Here is a 21,804-nt window from a genome sequence, read left to right as displayed (position 1 = left end):
ATGTACGTCATATGTTGGACACAATAGTGGTGTGTAGACAAATCGAACAAATTATGCACACAGCACACAGCACATAGATAGAAGTACAGAGAGTGAGAGATAGAGATAGATAGCGAGCATTTACCTGATGTCGTCTGACACCCGGATCGGTTCCTAACAGTGTGCCTCCTCCTGTTCCGTCATCATCATTCATATCAAAACTTCTAGACAACTTAATCGACAAATCCTAGAACGGGTTTGGGCCGAGTAGTGGTGTACGTGTGTGCGGTTTAGTTTTAAATTGTGGATTTTTGGTGTCGGCATTCGACAAACGATTCGATATTCGAGTAGTTAGAAGTAGAAAAATTGAAAAGAAAAGAAAGAATATTACACAAAATGAAACAATAGACAGTAGTACCGGCACGGACAAGCGAAACGCTTTCGCGTGTCGCTGGTAAGGAAAATCGGGAAACTCGGCAGGGAAAGTAAACGAACGGGGACGAAAGCATAATCGAACAGGGGGGAAAACCGCAAAACTGCTCTCTTTTCAAAGAACACAAAAGCAACATGAAAACAAGCCCGGAAAACACAAAAAGAAAAGCAATAAAACAACGAACCAGCGAACGAACGTACAAATAATTGAACAAACAAACAAACCAAACGATCGATCGAAACGATCAACACAACAACGGATAGCAGAGAGCAGTTAGTAAAGCGAAACTTGTGGTGCGAACAGAACACGGTGGCGAAAGAATTGCAAAACCATAGAACGAACCAACAAAAGCGCCAACAATCATAAACAAAACCCTAACCTAATGTTTAACTAAGTAAAAACTGAAACCGGGATAGTAAAATAAATTGAACGAAACTTGTGAACTGTCTGCGCCTCGCATCGTGATACTAGAATTTCTTGCAAACGGGGCTCTGATCCGTCCGGAAGTGATGGTACAGGCTAGTCTAATCTTGTAGTCGAGTCTAATCTTGTATAGTGTGTGGTTCATATCATCGAAAGGTAGTAAAGTGGAAAAGAAAAATTTATTTCACAGCTCAATTGTGATTCGTAATATTGCTGTGTCCTTGTGTTTGTCTCCCACAGGATGTGGCCAAGTTGGAAATGGATGTTACGTTCCCTTTATTTTGCTTTTCTTTCAATCCTTGATACTATGAGAAAGGTGCCCCATGCCTGTAAGTGTTGCTGTAAGTGCGTTGGTAGTAGTAACACTTGGACAACTTGAAGTAACAACAGATGATATGGTGGTGTAAGAGGGCAGGGTAAATCATTTAGCCAATTTTACTGCTGGGGAGCAAAAGAAGGAAAGCAGGCGTCCAGAAAGTAGTGTTTCCGACCAGCCAGCCTTGGCAAAAGTGTCCATTGGTATAAGAGTCCAGTTTTGGTGTGCCTTAACATTCATTTTCGAAACGTTTTAAATGGGTCTACAATTTGGTGCAGCTTTGCTTACTTATAATTGATTCTACCTATGATTGGGACGATTTCTGTTCGAATGAGGTAAATATTTTTTGGCCGTTTTAAAATGACTATTCCTACTGAGTGTACAAATTACTAAAACCGAAAAAGATCATAAGAACGCATGCACTATGGTGATAAAATTATAGACTGTTTACTGTAGCAACACTACACATAATATTAAGAAAATTTGGCACGAACATTCCAATTCAACTACGGCACAAAAGAGTAAAATATAATAAGTAAAGGATGCCATCGTAATCAACCGCAAAATCGGTGGACCCGTTAAAGTATTCGATTCCAAGACTGTTTGTGGCTTTATCAGTATCGACAGAACAATGTGTTTCGTTTCAGATAAGATCGCCAATAGCAAAAAAAACATAACAAACTTGATTCAATTAGAAAACATCAGAAAAAATTAGAGAAAAATGGTTCAAATCGAATTTGGTAGACCAACGTAGAAAATGCAAAAGTTGAGTACGAATAGCGGTAATGAGCGTGAGACAGAGATCTTTTCAAAAAACATACAAAAACTGTATACATACTTATAAAAATGGACACAATTCGTGCTTCGTAATACTGATTTATGGGTGCATCTAAAAACTGCTGCCATCTTGGGCAATAAAAGGTACAAAACGAATGTAATGTAAAAAAGAGATACACAGAGTGGACAGAAACGGTAAAGGGCTGTTTGTGCACTGCTTGCTCCCACAGAACGGTGCATTTCGGTTTCGATCATTCCACAATACAAACAGAAATGGAAAACATGATGGAAAAAGTGTTCTTTTCTGATCTATTTTTTTGGAATGCACGTTAAAAACCGAGGAAAACTATATCGTGAACAGTTCGAACGTTTTCCATCTTAATAATCCACAGAAAGTTCCAGGAGATGAGTAAAAATCCACACAAAAGACACACTAAACCAGAAAGTATACAGAATGATCGAAAACGGCACACGTTCCCTAACAGTGGCTGACTTTGCAGAGTGACGAGTTAAATCGAGTTTGAATATCAAAGAAGAAACCAAACGAAACAAAACCGAAACGGGTTCAAAAAAGATCACTCGAAACACAAAACAGGAGAGAAGGACTTAAGATAAAAAAAATGAAGAAAGTGAGAGAGAGAGAGTAGAGTAGTTTGCACTTACGAGAGGTCTTCCCCAGTACCAAGATTTGACTCGCTGCGTTAAACCACCTAAATGTGATCGTATTCCATCTAAGTAGCTTCCCTGTAAGTTTTCGGGCGGTTTTTTGTTAGGAAAAAGTTGATTTGTTTAATCTACGGAAGATTACACGGTAGTAGCGTGCGACGGAAATGACAAAATGAAGATGGCTACTTGACGGTTGCTTGGGGAGCGAGAACATTGTTCTGATTTTACCGACCGTCCTTCCACCGTTTGATCATTTGCCTGCTTACGTTTGTGTCTAACTCACGTATAGTAAAATAAAATCTTATGAGTACCGTAAATAGTTGTAACAGAAAATAATCGAGTTACGAATATGAAACTGCACTACTAAGAAGAACGTGTGCTATTAGATTGGTTATGATTTTATGAAACGATTGTTGGGCAACTACGTTAGATCGTTCATCGACGAGCTCTAGGTTTCCTAGGCAACTATGGTTTTCTGAGGGGCACTATGATGGTTCAATTTAGTATAGCAAATCGAAGGCTTCGACAACGAGCGTAATAATTTGACACTAATTACTGCGTGTGTTACCGGATATTGTTACGGAATCCTAGCTAACAGTTCGATCGGCTTTCGGTAACATTCAATGACCTAATAGCGTACACCGCTTTTCTCTAGCAACTACTGCCCTCTGGGCAACCCACTAAATTCGGCTCGATGTCTAGCGTTATTGTATCGATATTAGCTGGCTCACTGTACAAGAGTAATGGACGAATGAACAGACGACACCATGCCAAGGCACAATGTGCTGCCATGGACAACGGAAAAATGAAACCGAAATATGCAAGCAGTAAACTGAAACCCGTACATACCTGATCCTGTTGGAGGCAAAAAGGGTATAACACGTAAAATTGTTAAAAACATTGTCTCGGCGAGTGTTTAAGTCGGTAGACTCCAGTCGAAACGAAACTGAATCGAAAATAAATGTAATAAGCCGAAAATAATGCGAGCAAACTGTTTGTTAGTTTACTAACAATATAGATAACAATGAAATAAAATACATTGAATAATACATTGGAGAAATGTAAACATGAACCCCAACTAAAAATACAACCTATTGTAAATTATATGCGATTCAGTGCTAAACCAACCAACCAACCAATCAAAAGCAACAAAGGGGCTAGGGCCAAATTATTGATGTCTTCTTTCAAAATGGACCACTTACCGAGTCGTAGTCTGCCCTCGATAGCTGGGTTTCGCTGCCTCTCCTGGGTCTGGTCGGATCATTGTAGTCCTAAAGAGAGCACATTAGGTGGTCAGGTGCATCCCCCAGAGGTTTCGTGAGTTTCGGTGTTATCGCGACGGAACAAAGAAATGGAGAGAAAAATGGGCAAGGAAAAAGATAAAATGGAAAACGGAAACAAACGAGAACGAGTTAGTTCGGTTCGGTAAGGCATGTTTGCATGGGTTAGTGGTTTACAAAACAAAACAAAGAGACGGAAACGGAAAGAAGGAACCAACATTCTTCAACTGTGAACTATGTAAAAAACCGGTACACTCTATTGTGTTGTATCCCAGAGCATGGATAAAATAAGGGTTTTAAAGTGTAAAACGGAAAATGAAAGAAAAATAAACGAAACGCAGCACGAACGTGGTGTAGATTTGGTGATCGTAATAATGCACGTTTTTGCACAAGAATGACAAGTGTGTGAGTATACAGTGTGGCAAATATTCAGTGACCGACGGTTGGACCCTGCCTTCGGACCAGTAGTACCCCATCATCATCATCGCTGAACGTGCCGGTGTGTGTGAGTGTGTGTAGTATTGTGGGCGATCTTCGAAGGACTCCATGCACCATGGCTACCAGAGTCGGAACATTCCCGTTCTGTGTATAGTTCACTAGTTCACTGCATGTGTTGTGTAGTTAAATCGTTATTAGTATATTATGTGGGGAGGGATTATTAGAACTTGTGGATGTCGGTTGTGCGAATGTATTCCTTGAAGGACCAAAACAAAAAAAACGGAGGAGCTTAAAACATACACACACGGCTACACGGTTCACGCTAATCGGTTGCTTTCGTAACAGTTTCTTAAACTATGGTACTTTAAAATGGGAGGGCACACAACGAACACGCGCTATAAAATGGGACAACGCTCTAGGTAAGGAACAGTAGTGCTACGACGACATACGGGACTAAAGCTACACAAAGTCAAGCGGCCTCTGCACTTGCTCCTTTTGTGTGTTCCGCTTTCGGGCGACAGTGTGACGGTAAACAAAAGAAAAAAACAAAAAACAAAACTCTTTTTTAAGCAAAATACAAACGGAAAGCTTAGAAACTCAAAAGTGGAAAGTGCACTCACGGTCAGGTGCACAAGGCTGAGAAATGCCTTGGTGATCAAACGGGTGATTTATGCAAAAATACACAAAAAACGAAAGAAAAGGAAAAATCCTTTCTCGCAAAGAAACTATAAAAAAGGTAGTAAGAAAAATTCAAAATCTCAAAGAAAACATAAAAAAACTATGAAAGATAGAAACTGAAAGAAAGAAACAGGAGCGAAAATGGAGCAGTAGTGACAAAACAAAACAAACAGAACTCAAAGAAGGAAAGAAGGATTGAAGAAGAAGAAGAGAAAGAGAACCAAAAGTAATCACCTTGTTCTTCAACTGTTTTACGACGTCGCTAGACGAGGAGGATATTTTGTGGCGATTCAAGTGGTGGCCCCCGAGGGCCGACGGGCCGGGGCCGCCCGGGCCACCCGGCGCAAAGCTCAGCCGGTTGGGCGTGACGGTGAGAGGATTATGCGGAAGGTCGGCCAACGATGCGTTCAAGTGGCGGGACGACGACGACGACGACGAGGCGTGATGGTGTAGGATTGGTCCTGCCGACATAGGCCGATACGGTAACGGTGCTGGCGGGCTGTGTCGTTAAACCCCACCACCCCAACCACCCCAGGTTTCGGGCCCACAACCAATGGAAAGCATAATCAATTGAAGCCCCGTACATAATCGCCCCATCATCGGCCAAACATACGCGCAACGATCACGATAATTTGAAGGAAAATAAAAGTAAAGAGCGCAGCATAAACAGGAAAATCATAGAGTAAGAGAGGAAAAAGAAAAAGAAAGAAAGAAATGCATTAGCATTGAAAGGCTGTCCCCGATGGGGCCGAGAACGTGGACCGGCCAAAGGGCAGCCCCAGCCGGCCAGCCAGCCAGCCAGCCAGTCACCGCACGGGTCGCCGGGCCAAGTGCCACACGCGAATATGTACCGATTGCGAATGTCGGGCATCGTCGATGCCAGTCCGAGGCCGGAATCTTCCGCGGGACTGCGACCGGTCGCCTCTATTACTTCCAGATCCGTTTCAGACACCTAGAAGAGCGGGTTGAGCGATTGGGGAGATTGGTCGAATAGTGCTGCTGATTTCGGTCTTTCGTGGTATTGTTTTGCACCGGCTGGTGGTTATTTGGGTTGTGGCAATTTAAACATGGTATTCGGTGACCGCTGATCGGCACCATACAGATACAGACAACTCTACCAGGCAGAGAGACACTACAGAGCAAACAGGAGGAGCACTACTACTGCGCGAGGCGAAAGGCTTTTCTGGCTATGTGCGGATGCGGTCGCTGTGGCGGATGGAGAATTGTTTGCGACCTACAACGCTCGTGTGTGTGTGTATGTATGTGTCACGACAAGCCGGAAAGCTCCACCAGCTACCAGGCACCTATGGGCACACAGCAAATGCACTAACTACTAGCAAGAGTACAGAGCTACTACACGACTACGGCTACATCAGGCTAGGGAAGACTATGCTATGCATTAATGCAACATGGTTGCGGCAAATGGCATCCGATAATGTGTCTACGAGCGAGCCACTAGTCCCTGTTGGCACAGGACACGCAACAAGCGAAAGGACATCGAAAAAGAGACAGAGAGAGAGGAAAAAGATTGATAGATAGGACGAAAGAGAGAAAAATGGAGTGTAGTTAAGCGCACAATCAACGCGGCTAATGTTCTACGGTTCTTGTTCGTATGTTTGTGGCTTAGCTTACTTATCGAAATTCTTTCTCAAACCCATTTAATTTAAACGACCGTTACCTTTGGCGCTTCGTGCGTGGCCCTCTGACGGACGATAGCAGAAACTCGCGAGTGAGAAATATTTCAAATGGATCGGAAAATATGTGTTCAAAAATTCCAGTAAAATTAAATGTTTTATAAAATCATTCTCTAACTCTGCGAAATCGAGAAACGTTTGAAGACCGGTTTTGTTGCATACTTCCGTGAGTGATGGACAAAATTAGGAAGCGATTTGATTGGTCGTCAGCTTTGCCTCATCGCTGTGTACATAAATTTAAATAGTTCAAAACAAGAAATAGTTTCAGGGCCGTAGCCGCACGTCGCAGTCGTAGCGCCCTGATGGCGGTCGCCCATAATCGCCAAGACTATCAAAAAATCAACCACCCGGGGCCCAAAAACCAAATCACGGTGTGTCAACAGCCTCGTTTTCAATCGATTGTCTTATGCTCCCGGCGCGGTGCCGAGTGCCCCTGTGTGGCGTGGAATGTTTTTTCCCCCACGTGCCCTGGGACTTTATGATGTACATTTTCTTCGGGTGCGTGCATCACTTATTTACACTGGGCCGCGCCCGATGGTGCTTGATAAGAAATCTTTGGAACAACAAAATCTAGCAGCGCACTGCGTGAGTTCCACACGATGGCGGCGGCGCAAGACAGTGCACGGTGATGCACCACCTCTGGCCGATGCTCTGCGTCATGCACCGGCTGATAATGCTGCCGGATTGCCACGGAGAACTGCGGAACTTGTACGTACGTGCCACGTCGGCCTGAACGTCGGCCATCAGTACGATTGCCTGCCGCCCGTAGCACACGGTAGGCGGGTCCGTGGCTACTGATTAGAAGTAATCCTTCCATAAATAATCGCTCAGCAAATATAGGGCCGTGTTTGTGGGCGAGCGGCAAGGAGTTGCCTTCGACGAATGTGCAGTCACACGATGCAACACGTTGTTCGCTGCCACGTTGTCGGCGGTTTCAACGTTAATTTACGACTCGCCCTTAAACGGCGGTGGCTGCGTCACAGCGAAGCGTAACACATCCTTAATAGCCGCCCTATCGGAGTTATCAAATGAAATGAAAATGGGGAAGCAGAGTCCTTTCTGTCTGAATGCTTTAACTCAAAGATTTGTCTGATCCTTTAGCAGTACTCTGTAGGATATGGATAATTATTATGAACCGTACTTATGTATAAAAACAATTTAAAAATCTATTATTATTCTATTCTATTATTTCGAATCGAAATGTCCAAATGACATTTGAAAGTAACAAAGAATAATACGACCTCAGGTAACTCGTCTTGGAATACGGAGAGTAACTAAAATACCAGATCGCCCGGAATCCAGGACCAGCCGTTTGTTTAATTAATTGCTTAAAGCGGAGCGTTCGATTTATGTTGGTTAGTATTAAATAAATGCGTTGTAAATAATGCTTTAGCCAACCTTCAATGTACAACGAGCCCAGGACTGAGTTTTCCGATCACTACTCGTAACAAATTCTGTTGAAACCTGGTAGGAAATCAATCTGGTAGAGAAATGGGCCGTAAGGTCCGGCGAATGTGTTTGCATGGCCGACGATATGTTTTAATTGCACATTTTAAATCGGTTTTCTGTTCTAGGCTAACGCGTATGTCTCCGAAGATATAGGTCGTTCACACACAAAGCCTTATTCAGATATGTTTCCAAAAAAGTTGAAGTATGAATTGCTTCTCCTAACTTTTTACCGAAACTGATCAAATGGGCATGAAAAGACAGGACATGACAGAAATTATTTGATGAGTGAGTATGAGTTAGCAGTTGAAAAGGTAAAATTTGAAAAAATCCCCTTGAATCGATGATTACTCTCTTTTAGTAATCTCTATACTTTCTAGCAAATCCAATGATGTAGTAATCATTAAATAAGTGACTGTTGTAAACCCATTCTCAGTCATAAGCTGTGGCGCCACGAGACACGAGTCCGCCATTTTCCTTTTACGATAACTGTACACACACAAGGCCACTCACACAAGCGAGCGAGTTATCAAGCGTAAAAAAAAGGTGAAATAAAAAACAAACATCGAGAAAATCGAGCCTCCAATCGGCGTCGAGCATTCGTCGATGTGTGTTGGTGTGTTATGTTGGTTGCGTGGCCGCGTGTTTTTTATGTTTACACTGTTACGCAATAGTTTGGGCCAATGCGTGCGCTCGGGACGTTGTGTTTTGTGCTGTCCTTTGTTTCGATCGGCCCCGAAAAACCCAAAGGTAAATAAACGGAGCCCGAAACATACAACATGAATGAGAAACGGTATAAATAAACGAGTTCCACCGCGGCGGCGGCCTGAGCGAGAGAGAGTGCGCCCAAAAGTATGCTGCCTGGATTTGATTCGCTGCGTGGCGAAGGGGAACGGGCTCCGAAGCCTCAAAGCCGCGTGCTCGTGCGTCGGCTTATGTGTAAAAGTAAAAAAAGAAATCTCTCTCGACCCTCGAAAAACGGTTCCGACTGCTGCTGCCGCGTGTACGTTGTCGGCCGATAAATAAATGGATGTGAGGTTAGGGTTTCAGCGCGCGCCCGTCAATACGACGATGACGACGACGGTTGCTACGATCCTTTTTCGAGGGGCAGACCAACACACAGCCGTCACCGCCGTCGTTGTGTGCTCCTGCTCGTGATGTTGTTGTTGCTGTAAAACGCACGAAGGGGGACGCCGTCGTCCATGTTTTGTCGCCCGCCGGCCGAGCTCTGCGTGTTTTTGGTCCCTTTTTTCCTGCTGGCGTACGTTTTTTCTCTCTCCCTATTTTCCCGGTTCGATTCCATTCGGCCCCTTTTCGGGCGCCATTTCCATCATTTACGACCAGGAGCAGTGTCTGTGTGCGTGTGTGTACGCACAAACACACACACCACCGATGGGGGGCGCTGTTTTTTAACGGCACACTCCACTCCAGGCCGCACACACAATAATAACAAATGGCGCTCGGGTCTCCCGCTTGTACATAAGCCGCCCAGGGCCAACCCAGTGGTGGGCCATGAGGACTCTGCAGGGCGTGAAGTAAGATGATGAGGACGAAGAAGAAGAAGATGAAAAAGTACCATTCTTTTCGGGGAGATGCGTGGTGAGAGTTTTCCTCGCTTTTTTGGGGAGATTTGTGGTCGGCCGATTGCTTAGGCGTCTATTACTTTCCCTGGTCGCCTGCGTGTGTGTAATAATCACGGAAATTACCGGTTTCCATGGTGATGCGTTCGATGGCGTTGCGCACTATGGGCCGGCCGGACTCGGACTTTTGACCAGAGGCTTGGTAAATTTGCTTATATTACTCATGTGTCCTTATTTGATATTTAAGACCCGTTGGAGCAGGTCTTTTCGATAGCCATAAACTGTTCAGACTAATATTTTTCGCATTATTACGCTTAAATATTGCTCGTGCAATCGGAAAACGATCTTTAGTAGTACAGTACACTGTAAATCATTAAAATGTCCACAAAAGATTGAAAGATCAGAAGAAAATAGCAGTATTTCAGAACCAGACCGCCAATAGCCATTATTACTTCATAATGGGTTTTAGAAAACCGGTTTAGAAAATATCGGTTTTAATTGGAAATTGATATCCCAAAAACTCGATACAAAGAATTATTGTGGATACATTAAGAATAACTAATGAATAACTCCGATCTGATTCAGCGTAAAAGAATGATACAATTTAAATTTAAACACAACGGTCATTCTGGAGAAAATTTCAATGAATATTAATGGTACAAAGCCCGAGCAAAAGAGTGAAAAATTTGATGAAACAAAGATCCGTCGGCTGTCGGCATCGGAAAATGGCTAACTTCGGGCCTCCGCTTATGCCCACCGTGCGTGGTCCAAGACGCGCCTGTCTGTGACCACACAAACTAATCGGGCGAGGGGGACGAGAACGGACGAGATAAAGCAGGAAAAAACCCATCTTCTTTACGCCGTTCCTCCCACCGGGCCACCGTCGTTTCGATTATCCCCCGGATTTGTGGCCACTCGCTTGGGCAGAATTTTTTCTTTCGCTTCCCGATTTTTCCCCCTTTATGTGACTTTTTCCCCCTTTTTTGTTGTCGTTGTTGGCCCTCCTCGCCGCCGGTGGCGGCCATTGCACGTGTGCAGTGTGTGCGAAGAAAATAAAAAGCCCCGAGGGAGTTTTGCTCTGGCTTTACTCCACCAGAAATGTCTTTCGGTTCCGCATCGGGCATTTTCCTATCAATTTTGTGTCCGTGGATTTTCTTTTCCCGTGTATCTCCGTGGCCGCAGTGTTTCATCGCATCACATACACTGGCACATCAACTATTGGGCCGTAGAAAATAGTGGCATGTGTTGGATATTGCCTTCGCCTATTGCACGGGCGGCATTTTATGTCGTCTCGATTTTTCTCATCACATCTCGTTTAATTATGAAAATTAGGGGCATAAACAATGGGCAAATTTTGACACATCTTCGAAAGTGGCCGGACAGCATCGCTCGCCCGTATACCGATGATGCTACCGGAGCGCGTCCTATGATATTGATTTTAATAATAGTATTGATCTTCCACTTTCGGATGCATTCAAGGTTCCGTGGCACAACAGCCAAGCGCACCGAAAATGTATTTATTTTCATCAATTTGTCCAGCTCCCGGTGTCCACGGACGGTCAGTCGGACCGGACCATCGACCATCGTTAAAGTCCATTTTAAAAGCAATTAATGCGCGCCGCAGGCGTAATATACATGCGCGCGGCCAGACCAACCAGCTTTTGTTCGTGCAATGAGCAGTACTCACCCAAGGCGGGTTTTGTTACTAATGGTAAAAATTTCAGCGTCACCCGCTGCCACTGACCATCCTGACCGGAAATGAGAGCCATCGGAAACATATTACGGCTGGGGAGAGGTTGCTTATAGAACGCCATTAAACTGTTTGGACAGCACTCAAACTATCATTCGGTGGTATTAGAATGATTTTTGATGGATTCGGTTTGAGTTTTTGATATAAAGATCACCTATTTTAAATCATTTGACTGAAATTCCAAACTAATTCTATCGATTACATAAATTACAGCATTGCAACATTGGCCGTAGAAAGAAATGTAGAATTGAAAAAAAGAAATGCTAACAATAGCTTCAAATGAACGATGATCGCACAGCGTAATCCATTTGCTAAGTTCCTGAATACGAACCTACATTATGACACCCGTTACTAAACAAGCATTCGAAAACATTTTCTTAAATTCCCTTTCAAGCACTCACTTAGTGAAGTTGCACTTCAAGATTGGCGGTAATCACAAACAGTTGCCCGAAACCCGCTCTAATGGCGGACTTCAATCGCCGACAAGCAAAGAACCCGCGATTAACGTCTTTAAAGCGGACTTTAAAAAGAACAATGGAATCCACAGTGAACCAAGTCAAGTCAAGTCGAAAACCAAGTCAAGAAAAACCCAGCTCGTCTAATGACGGGCATTATCGACGTGTGTGTCGTAACCGACACACACTGCCGTGGGATGCGCGATTTAATGACAATTTTAATGCAAAGTTAATGGCCACCGACCGGACAGGTGAGCTTCCAAAGGAGCGGCCTTACGAAACGGGCCTACAAACCGGAACTGCTAGAACCTACCTAGAGGTGAAAGTTGTAGTTTGGAAGTTTCATGAAACTGGTGGCCGGGAGCTACCCGTCGCTGGCTGACGGTAGCCGTGTAGTGAAAAGGGGTAGTCAGGATCCTCACGCTAATAGAACAACAGAAGCGAGAAGCCAGCAAAAAGCGAAGAAATGGAAACACAGTGACAACGGCACGGCACGGCACTTTCGATTTCACAGAGGCTGCTGCTGTTGTCGGGACGGAGGAAAATATTGGAACATAAACAGAGGGAAAGAAAGAAGAATCAATTTTCCCAGTGACCTTATCGGTGCGCCCTGTCTCACTCTCGCTCGTTCCCGTTCGCTGCCGGACTGATTCATCCGTTACTTCCGACCTACGCACACACACAGCAGCGACCTCGTCTGTCTCTTTTGGTGCGCCTTGACCAACGAAAGCGAAAACGGGTCCGACACTGAGCGAGACAACAACTCCAGAGGACGCCGCCGGCGAGGATAGGCAACAACATTCGGGACTCTCTCTCGCTCGCCCGCGTCGGTGGCAAACGATTACCCCTCGAGGACGTCGTCCCAATCCAGTCGCCTGTACACGGTCAGGTCCCAAAAAATCTCGGATCAGTTTTTAAATCGCTCCCGACGAGAGTAGAGTGGTCCTTTCGGGGTGTGCTGCTTCTTGAACTTGAAGCGCGTGTGTACGAACTCAAACGGAGAGGCGCAACACGGAAGCGAGAAACAGGACGCCACCTAGTGGACGGATTATCGAAGGACTAGTGATTCTCGCGTGGTGCTACTACTTTCTGTGAGGTGACATTTGCCAACAGTGACAAGGCCCCGAAGACAGAGAAACTCCCGAACGGTGTGACAGTGTGTTGTGCCTTTGGAACCCCGACAGTTCCACAAACCCGATTGTGTGAGGATTTAGTGTTCCCTGTAACCGAAAAATGCTGTAACCGCGGATCTGAAGCCGAAGAAACTAGAGTGACTCCCGACAGTCACACCAAAAGACCCACAGAGAGAGCGAGGGCCTCCTGTGCATCGCACTACGTCCAGGTAAGGGCTCGAATGGGTTTCCGCGTTTATGGTGTGCCAAATCGCGCTGGACCAAACTGCAAAACTATTATGGCTCACAAACTCGGAGCCGTTTGACCCAGTTACACGCCCACTGTCAAAGGGACTTCGGACTTGGCGCGGGTCCTAGGGCAACCCGTTTCAAAGTTTTATGGTCGGGCGGACGGTCGTTCGGTCGGTCGGTCAGCAAAGTCACTGTTTGAGCGGGCACTGGGCTTGGTTTATGGTGGTGGTCCGGGTCCAGACGATGATGTTGACTTTTACGTGTGCGATCGCGCGCGCGCGCTTTTGGACGAAGTTACGGAGGACACGCATTAAGCTGGCAAGCCGGGCAAAAACCGAGCGAATCGAAGCTGGCGATCTCCGGTGTACCTCCAGAATGTTGAGGGGGCTGTAAAAGAAACCCTATTTGTATGGGATCATCGGGCCTGGGGTGTCGGGTCTTACCCTTTGGTGTGCACGGAGACCTCTATTAGCAGCGGACGAGGTGACGAGTTGTGGGTCACATAATCTGCCACGCAACAACACAGCCACAGCGTTCCCTAGTTCCCTTGGGCTTTCTTTTTCTTCGTTCCGGAGTCCGGGCTGTTTGTCGTAAAGTCGAATGTTTGGGTGCGCTCTGTTTATTTACGAGTGGCCGCGATCTCGTTGGGGTGCAGGCAGGGTGTGATGTGACAACGCTGGGACGGTGTGGGGGCACTCCATCCCATAGTTATTATTTTTGTTTCGCCTCCGGAATCTTCCACTAGCTCCGTGGCACCGCTCTGTGTGTGCTGGGAAAGCCATTTACCATGGAGTTCCTCGGAGTACAAAATGGAACCAGGGATATCTTGAAGTCTGTAACTCTGTATAACAAGGCCTATACATAGGGCAGAATACTACATAACTAGCCATCTGGCTGATTGCTTTAAACGTTACAGTATGTCCAAAAAAGGACCCCCACAGATCGCTCCATCGCCCCATTCCGATGTGTCAATAAGTGCCCAACTTCCCGCGTACAACTCCGCCACGACTTACACGCCAGGGTTTCTGGGTTTCGGCTGAGCAGTGCGTATTGAATGCTACTTTCCTTTGCGCCTATGTATCCTGAGGCACCCCCATTCGGAGTATATAACAAAAAAGGGCCTCTCCCTTCCTCGGTAACAAAAAACCACGCAAAGCCCTGAATTCAGCGGCCGAAGAAGGCAAGTCCTGTCGGCACCGACGACCGGGTGATTGTATCGATTTTCCCAACCCCGCGCGTCGAGTCAAACATGAGAAGAAGAAAAGGGAAGAAAAAAACACGCCAAACATTTTCCTGCACAAAATTGTCCATCGCGAAGAGTGGAGCCTCCCCCCGAAAAAATAAGGACTAAGGAACCATAACCTCACAACTTATCCGGGGAACGAAATCCGCAAAAGAGATGAGAGATGCCGTGTGGCGGGCCGGGCGACGAGTGTATTTTGTTTCCGGTTCGGGGCGCGCGCGTCTTTGTTAACACACACACATCCAGATGAGAATCCTTGAGGAAGTTGAGGCTGTGTCCTGGCACGCTGGGCCCCACACAACCAATACCCGGAAGAGCCGAAGAAGGAACGGGCCCGTCAAGTAAACACACACACACGGCCAATGGCCTCCCCCAAACACATACACCGAGTAGTCGGCAAATAAAAAGGGCACACGATAAAAATAAAAATAATCACCATCACCGAGCCGAGAGTAGTGCGTGCCGCCGGGCCTGGGGAGAGAGGGGCCGCCGCCACCCTCGCGGACATTTCCGACTGACCCGCGAGAGAATCGTTTTTTCTCGGTCTTTCGCTTCTTCTTCTTCGTCTCCTTGTTTTTGGGCCCCTTTTTCTCCCCACACAAACTCACTCGGCTTTCCAGACCTTTAATTTCTTTCGGTTCCGTTTCGTTGTGTGTGAGCCATCGCCACGCACGCACGCACGGAAGAGAAAGTCCCGTCGGGAGTACACACAAAAAGGCGGCGTCCATCGCCGACCACGCACACAGCCTCACAGTTAGTAGCTCTCCCCACCGGAGGAGACACAAAAACATGGCGCGTTTTTATTAATGGATTTGCGGTTTGTCGCTCTCTCTCTCTCTCGCTCGATCTCAGAATGCAGAACTACGACGCGGTCATGACTGTGGCACCGGGAACGACCCCAGCATCGCTGGCAGCATCAGCAGCGCACCACCACCACCTTCACCACCAGCAGCAGCAGCAGCATCTGCACCATCGGCACCACCAGCAGCAGCACGAGGAAACCGTGCAGCAGCAGACGTCCGCGAATTGGTACGATCTGCAGATCAAATCGGAACCGATCGATTACCATCACCATCATCATCATCCCCGGCACCAGCACCATCTGCAGCAGCAGCACACCGATCACTCGAACCCGACGTCCCCGCAGAGCGTGGACAGTATGGACTCGTCGTCGCTCCTTGGCAAGAGTGCGGGCTTCGGGTCCGGTACGGCCGTCGGTTCCGCCGCCGCCAGTTTACTGTCGGGCGGCTACAATCCGCTCGGGTTCAATCCACTGACGCCACCCGGATACTCAGGCCTGCTGGTGCCACCACCAACAACCGGAGGAATGACCGCTCAGCAGCACCGGCTGGGGACACCGAATCGCAATGGAGCGACGGCGGCGGCTGTCAACCTAACGCCAACACACACCCCACCGATGGATGTGACGCCGCCAAAGTCACCGAAGGAGACCGGCAACGATCGGACACCGATCAAGGGCGACGGCGGCCAGGGTGGTGCGCCGTCGGGCTGCGAGGGTTCAAACGATGGCAGCGACGACGAGGAAGGCATCCGGAAGCCGAAGGTGAACTCGCACGGCCAGGTGAAGAAGTTCAAGTGCAAGCAGTGCGACTTTGTGGCCGTGACGAAGCTGAGCTTCTGGGAGCACACGCGCCACCACATCAAGCCGGAGAAGATGCTGACGTGCCCGCAGTGCCCGTTCGTGACGGAGTACAAGCACCACCTGGAGTACCACCTGCGGAACCACCAGCGCTCGAAGCCGTTCCAGTGTCCGGAGTGCACCTACACGTGCGTCAACAAGTCGATGCTGAACTCGCACATGAAGTCACACTCGAGCGTTCTGCAGTACCACTGTGCGAACTGTCAGTACGCCACCAAGTACTGTCACTCGCTCAAGCTGCACCTGCGCAAGAACGGCCACAAGCCGGGTGTGGTGCTGAATCAGGACGGCACCCCGAACCCGCTGCCCATCATCGACGTGTACGGGACGCGCCGCGGGCCGAAGGCGAAACCGGCGAAGACGTCCGGCAAGAAGCTAGAGTCCTGCGGGGAGCCCGAGCCCAAGTCGACGCCCGCGACTCCACAGCAACACCCCGGAGGAGGTAGCAGCCCCCGGGGAGACCGGAGTCCTTATACGCCACTCGGTGCCGTTGGGAACTCTGCCGCGGCCGCCGCCGGTGGTGGTGGTGCCAATGGTCTGATGAGGAATCTGTTGCCCCACCAGCTCTTCCCGAACCCGCTGGCGAGCATGTTCAAGAGTGCGGCGGCCGCCAACGGCAGCCTGCCGCTGTTTCCGTACCTTAACCTGAACTTTCAGATGTTCGCCGACCAGCAAGCGGCGGCCATGGCGGCCCAGCTTTCACCGGGCAGCTTCCAGCAGAGTCTGATCGGCCAGCTGGCCGGTGGCGTCAACCTGAACAACAACCACAGTGGATCGGAGGATAACGACCTGTCGCTCAAGAGCAGCTCGACGACGAGCAACAGTAGCAGTAGCAGCCACAGCTCGACGCTGGGCGAGGAACTGCTCAAGCAAATTACGGCGGCCGCCGCCGATAGTTCGGCATCGGCGGTGAAGGTGAAATCGCCGGGCTGCTTCGAAGACAGCGAACCGGATACGGATCGACTGTTCGAACCGGACTACCGTGCGGGTGTGTTGGCGGCAGCGGCGGCCATTAGCAACCCGGTGACACCGTCGACCGGCAACCGGACGGAGCGAAGTCGCCGGAAGGGCCGTGCCTTCAAGCTCGAACGTATGCCCTCGTCCTCGTCCAATGGGCCGGCGCAGGAGATGGACACACAGGAGCAGTACACCGCCGACCGCGAGGTGGTGCTGACGAGGGGCGCCACACCGAGGCTGGCCGATGGCAACAAGGAGCAGGAGCAGAGCACGCCGGAGAAGGCGGAACGGTCGTTCGAGTGCAAGTACTGCGACATCGCGTTCCGGGACGACGTCCTGTACACGATCCACATGGGGTACCACGGGTACGACGAGGTGTTCAAGTGTAACATGTGCGGCGAGAAGAGCGAAGACCGGATCGGTTTCTTCCTGCACATCGCCCGGAAGGCTCACTGAGCGCTCACGAGCGTTCGTTACGCAAATTAGCAAATAAGTATTTATTCTACTGGCCAAACAGTCTAGTGGCTGTTGGCCAGACCATACGGCGGAGGAGCACAGGGCCCAATACGTACAAACGTTGACCGGAAGCACACTACCCTCTACCTCATGGGAAGCTAGTCGGAAGAGTTAGGAGAAGACCCCTACCAATACGGAATGTCAGTTCTAGAATCGAAACCAAAGACTGACCGGAAGCTGGTGGCGGTTAAAGAACACGGGCGGAAGGAAGACTGACCACACCCGGGACCCGAACGGGATAGGTTACGGGTGGTGGCTACAGTTCTGTTGAGGCAAGAAGAGCACCAAATCAAAGATATTCAAACTAGGTACTAGGCTAGGGTACGGAGCGTCTGTTTCGCGACGAGTAGGAAGAGTAGCAAGTAGGCCACGGTTGTTGTTTCTGTCTAGGGATATAAGTGACTTGGATTAAGCAGTTTTTTTATGTCTTCGGTGGCCGGACGTCACCGCAGTCTAGGATTATTTATCAAACTTGAAGGATGCCGGCCAGGCAGTGGCACAATAAAGAGGAGTATAATGTACTAAAGACCCCGACATGAAGTTCTCTCTATCCCGGCGTTTCCTGGGTTTATAATGAGCTTCCGAAAAAAAATCCCCTGCCAGGAGGTCACTTCATTAGCGACCCCACGGTAATAACCTATGGCGTGGCTGGCGCGTGCGCAGCATCGCACCTTGGGCTGGAAACGTCTTCGACGAGGAATCAATTTCCCGGGGGTCACCCCTCGAGGAACAACACGTGTCCATGGATACCGCAAGATCCGAGGGCGAGGGTCCTCCGCTTTCTGTCGATCGAAGGTGGCGATCGTCTCATTTTTCATAGCAATCGAACCCTAAACCGGAACGGACCCTAAGACCCATCTTATTGCCAAGATTTACCCTCGGCTCCGAAGGGATCAGCGTTGCATCACCGTCTTGACCTTAGCCCTCTCTAGCAACTTCCTTTTCGAACCCTCGCCGGGGTTCATTACCGGATGGCGGCACGTGCGATGGAATGTGCTGGACGAGCTTCCAAGGGTCCTTGGTCGCAGGGTGATTTAATTGAAAATTCAACTGCCACTATCGTAGGACATCTGTAGGATTTGCTGGGAACGGTGATTTAACGCATTCCTTACGAATGCGCGCGCGCGCGCTCGCGTTAATGACGAAGGACTCGTCGTCGAAGGAGCCCAACGCGGGCGCCTAACGAGGGTCGTGACAGACGCACTCTGATCGATCGTGGCCCCGGCAAAGTTCGTTTAGCGCGATCGTGGCGGCGGCGGCGGCATTCAAATTCCGGGGGCCGACCCTAAATCATAGCGCGTGCGCGTTGTCAGGACGTCACTTCCGGGGCCCCGGGTCCGTGTCTTCAATATTAAGATTAATCTCTCGACCTCGGGAGAAAGCAATCATCGCCCACCGATGACTCCGGTGACCTGATGGAGCGCAGACAACGATCTTGCACGATTCGAAGGACAATTTCTCGCCTATTACTTAGGCCAATCTCTGTTGGGCCATCTCTCTCTTGGGTGACCCTCCCCGAGCAGCTACAGCAAGCGAACCGAATTTAATCCCTCGGTAATCGCGCTACTGGGGCGTAAAAATGGCGCAACATCGAAACTGTCACCGATGACGACGGGGAAAGATCTCAATTTTGTGCATGCAAAACACGGGTCGATCGGCAGGACCTCTAAGGCCGGATAATACGATTACCGACGAGTGCGGCGAATCGGATTAGAGACCGAGTGTGCTCTCGCTTCTCGCAAGGTGAGCTCTTTTACGGTCTCGACGAGCTCTCCGGCAGTTTTTTGGCCTTTGGCCCCCGGATCCTGAGCGGGCGCTGCTGAAGTGACCCTTAGCGGGCCGACTCTCAGGCCAACTACCGGGGAAAGAGAATTCCTTCGAACACGCAATCCGACACATTTTTGAGTCCAACGAGACGAGCCGCCGAGCGTAACGGAAGGATAATGAGCACCGAGCGCGCTAGACACAGGCGAAGGAGGCGGTCTTTGTTGTTGGGCCTTCGAGTTGGTCGAGAAAAAAAACAACAACCACAACAGGACCTCTGTTCGCGGCGCCAAACACCGACGCCGACCGCCGGCCGGCCTAATAGCCGTGGAAACGATCCTCCGCCAGAGCACGGCGCGCCATAATTCATGCGCCTGTTGTGTTGTAACCCAAAGCCACCCGAAAACGGCCCCGGAAAACCCAAACCCATCCGCGAAACGCGTCCGACCATATGCGAAGGCTAACCCAAACAAAACAAAAATACAACAGAAGAAACGAGGCAAAAATGGGTTGGCCTAGCAAAGGCGGCTCAGGCGGCGGCTTCTGGCGAATCAATTAGAATGCTGCTCGCTCTCGCGCGGTAATGAATCAATTTTTGGACACCACAAAACTGTCGAACCCACATCTTCTAGGGCACCGCCGGCACGAGTACCACACGAACGGAGCAGGAGAGCAGGAGCAAATGCGCAGATGATCTTCCTGTAACCGTCCGCGTGCACGACCAAAAAAGGCCGACCTTATGCGGTTTATGCCAAATGCATCACCGCCGCCGAGGTCTGTTCTTTCTGCACCATGTCTGCAGTCGGCAGTGTTTTTGTGTCCGGCACACACACACACACACACAGACATGGACATGTGTCCTTCTCGAAGGGCCGCCAGTTTGCCGGGGCCAGCATAAATAAATAATGATCGATCGGTCGGCCGATTGCAACTGTTCGCAGCGCCCAAAGGATACAGCAATCAACACCTCACAACACGAGGCTCTTGGCAACTGGCAACAACGCAGGGCACGGTGAAGGATTGTGTTTACTCATGGCGTCGTCCACGGTACTTGGCAAAAGGGGTAAAACGGGCCCAAAAAAAAGTGAATCATTCTTTCCGAAAAGGGGTTACTCTCGAGAACCGGATCGACAACCGGGCACCGGACACCTACGCAGGCACCGCAGGGTGGGGGTTCTCACACGGCACGTTTGCATCTGCGCCATTTGCCATTTTTCTCTTGCTTTTTTGTTGTTGTAGTGCCACAGCGCATTAGGTGCACCTTTCGTCATTGGAATTGTTTGGGATTCTGGTGCCGTCTGGTGCCTTCGCAATGTGCACTATTGCGAATCCTTTTTCCAGAGTGGCCCGCCCGCCGATCGGGTCCTTTTGGGTTGATAATTGATCCGCGATCGGAAAGGATGTGGCCAACGGTTCGATGCCTAAATCGGTGCGCATATGGTGCCGCCAAACCAAATGGTGGGGAATCAATAGTGGCCGTGTTGCTTTGATAAATGCTGATTTTAAGTAAACACTCAAGCTGATCGACAGTAATTATTTAGTTTATATAGCGTAGCTGCGAATTTTATGTTAAAGAGCCCTATTTGAATAAGGTCTTTGGCTTTTCAAAGCGGAAGATGTTCGTCGGAAGCATGGTCCTTTGTTTTGCTCGGTAATAAAGCGACTAGAGCAGAATTTTGTTGCTTGTGAGCCATAATAACGTAATATTTTACATGTTTTCATATTGAATATTCCAAAATTTACATTCAATATTCAAAAACGAAGGTCGTGTTCATCATATTAAAGCACTCAACTAAACATTTCTAATATGTAAGTTTGAATATTTTCATTTGAATCAATCCTGAATACAGCAAAAAACCATCATTTACAAATCTTATAAAATGCTTTTGAGTGATTTGTGATTGACTAAAGTAAACTTGTCACCCCTATGTTTCGTAATTTTTTTTTGTTCTTTAACTAAGCTTCTTCTTGCGTTCCGCTGTATTTTGGCTTCTTGAGGTTTGAGTTAGTCCACGGACAGGATGTGATTTCTGCCACTGGAACATAAAAATTCCAGCGCTTCTTTCGACTCATTCGAGTAAAACAACAGCAGATATAGATCGTTAATCTGGTTAACAATAAGCACAATAGATGTTTCGATCATCAGTGATTTAAGATCTCAGTGGTAAATAGGTGCCATGTTCTAGTGATCAAAATGCATTGTGCAGCGTCCGCCGTAAAAAATGATGAACAACGATCACATCCGGCTCGAAAATCCGTCAATTCCTGGAACGACCGGACAGTGGATTAAGCTTTTCATTTCAATTGAAAGAACACGTTTCCCTGTGCGCCATTAATAATAACACGGAACACGCCCAGGGGAGTGAAATGTGCTCTTTAACCGCT

General features: G+C 48.4%; 1 protein-coding gene across 1 annotated transcript in view; it reads right to left on the bottom strand.

Moving 5' to 3' along the window:
• The window catches only part of LOC128268882 (uncharacterized), a 50,843-nt gene that overhangs the window by 1,982 nt on the left and 27,057 nt on the right, over positions 1 to 21,804 (bottom strand). Inside the window, exons 11-16 of the mRNA XM_053006174.1 lie at positions 5,842 to 5,942; positions 5,225 to 5,489; positions 3,797 to 3,865; positions 3,444 to 3,449; positions 2,592 to 2,672; positions 125 to 226 (exon numbers count right to left, since the gene is read on the bottom strand). Of these exons, the coding sequence (XP_052862134.1) occupies positions 125 to 226; positions 2,592 to 2,672; positions 3,444 to 3,449; positions 3,797 to 3,865; positions 5,225 to 5,489; positions 5,842 to 5,942 (624 nt within the window). The remainder of the gene's footprint in view (positions 1 to 124; positions 227 to 2,591; positions 2,673 to 3,443; positions 3,450 to 3,796; positions 3,866 to 5,224; positions 5,490 to 5,841; positions 5,943 to 21,804) is intronic.

The sequence above is a fragment of the Anopheles cruzii genome, chromosome 2 (assembly GCF_943734635.1).
Source record: "Anopheles cruzii chromosome 2, idAnoCruzAS_RS32_06, whole genome shotgun sequence".
In the NCBI taxonomy this organism is placed as follows: Eukaryota; Metazoa; Arthropoda; class Insecta; order Diptera; family Culicidae; genus Anopheles; species Anopheles cruzii.
The sequence above is the reverse complement of the archived record's forward strand: the minus strand, read 5'-3'. Positions and strand labels throughout refer to the sequence as shown.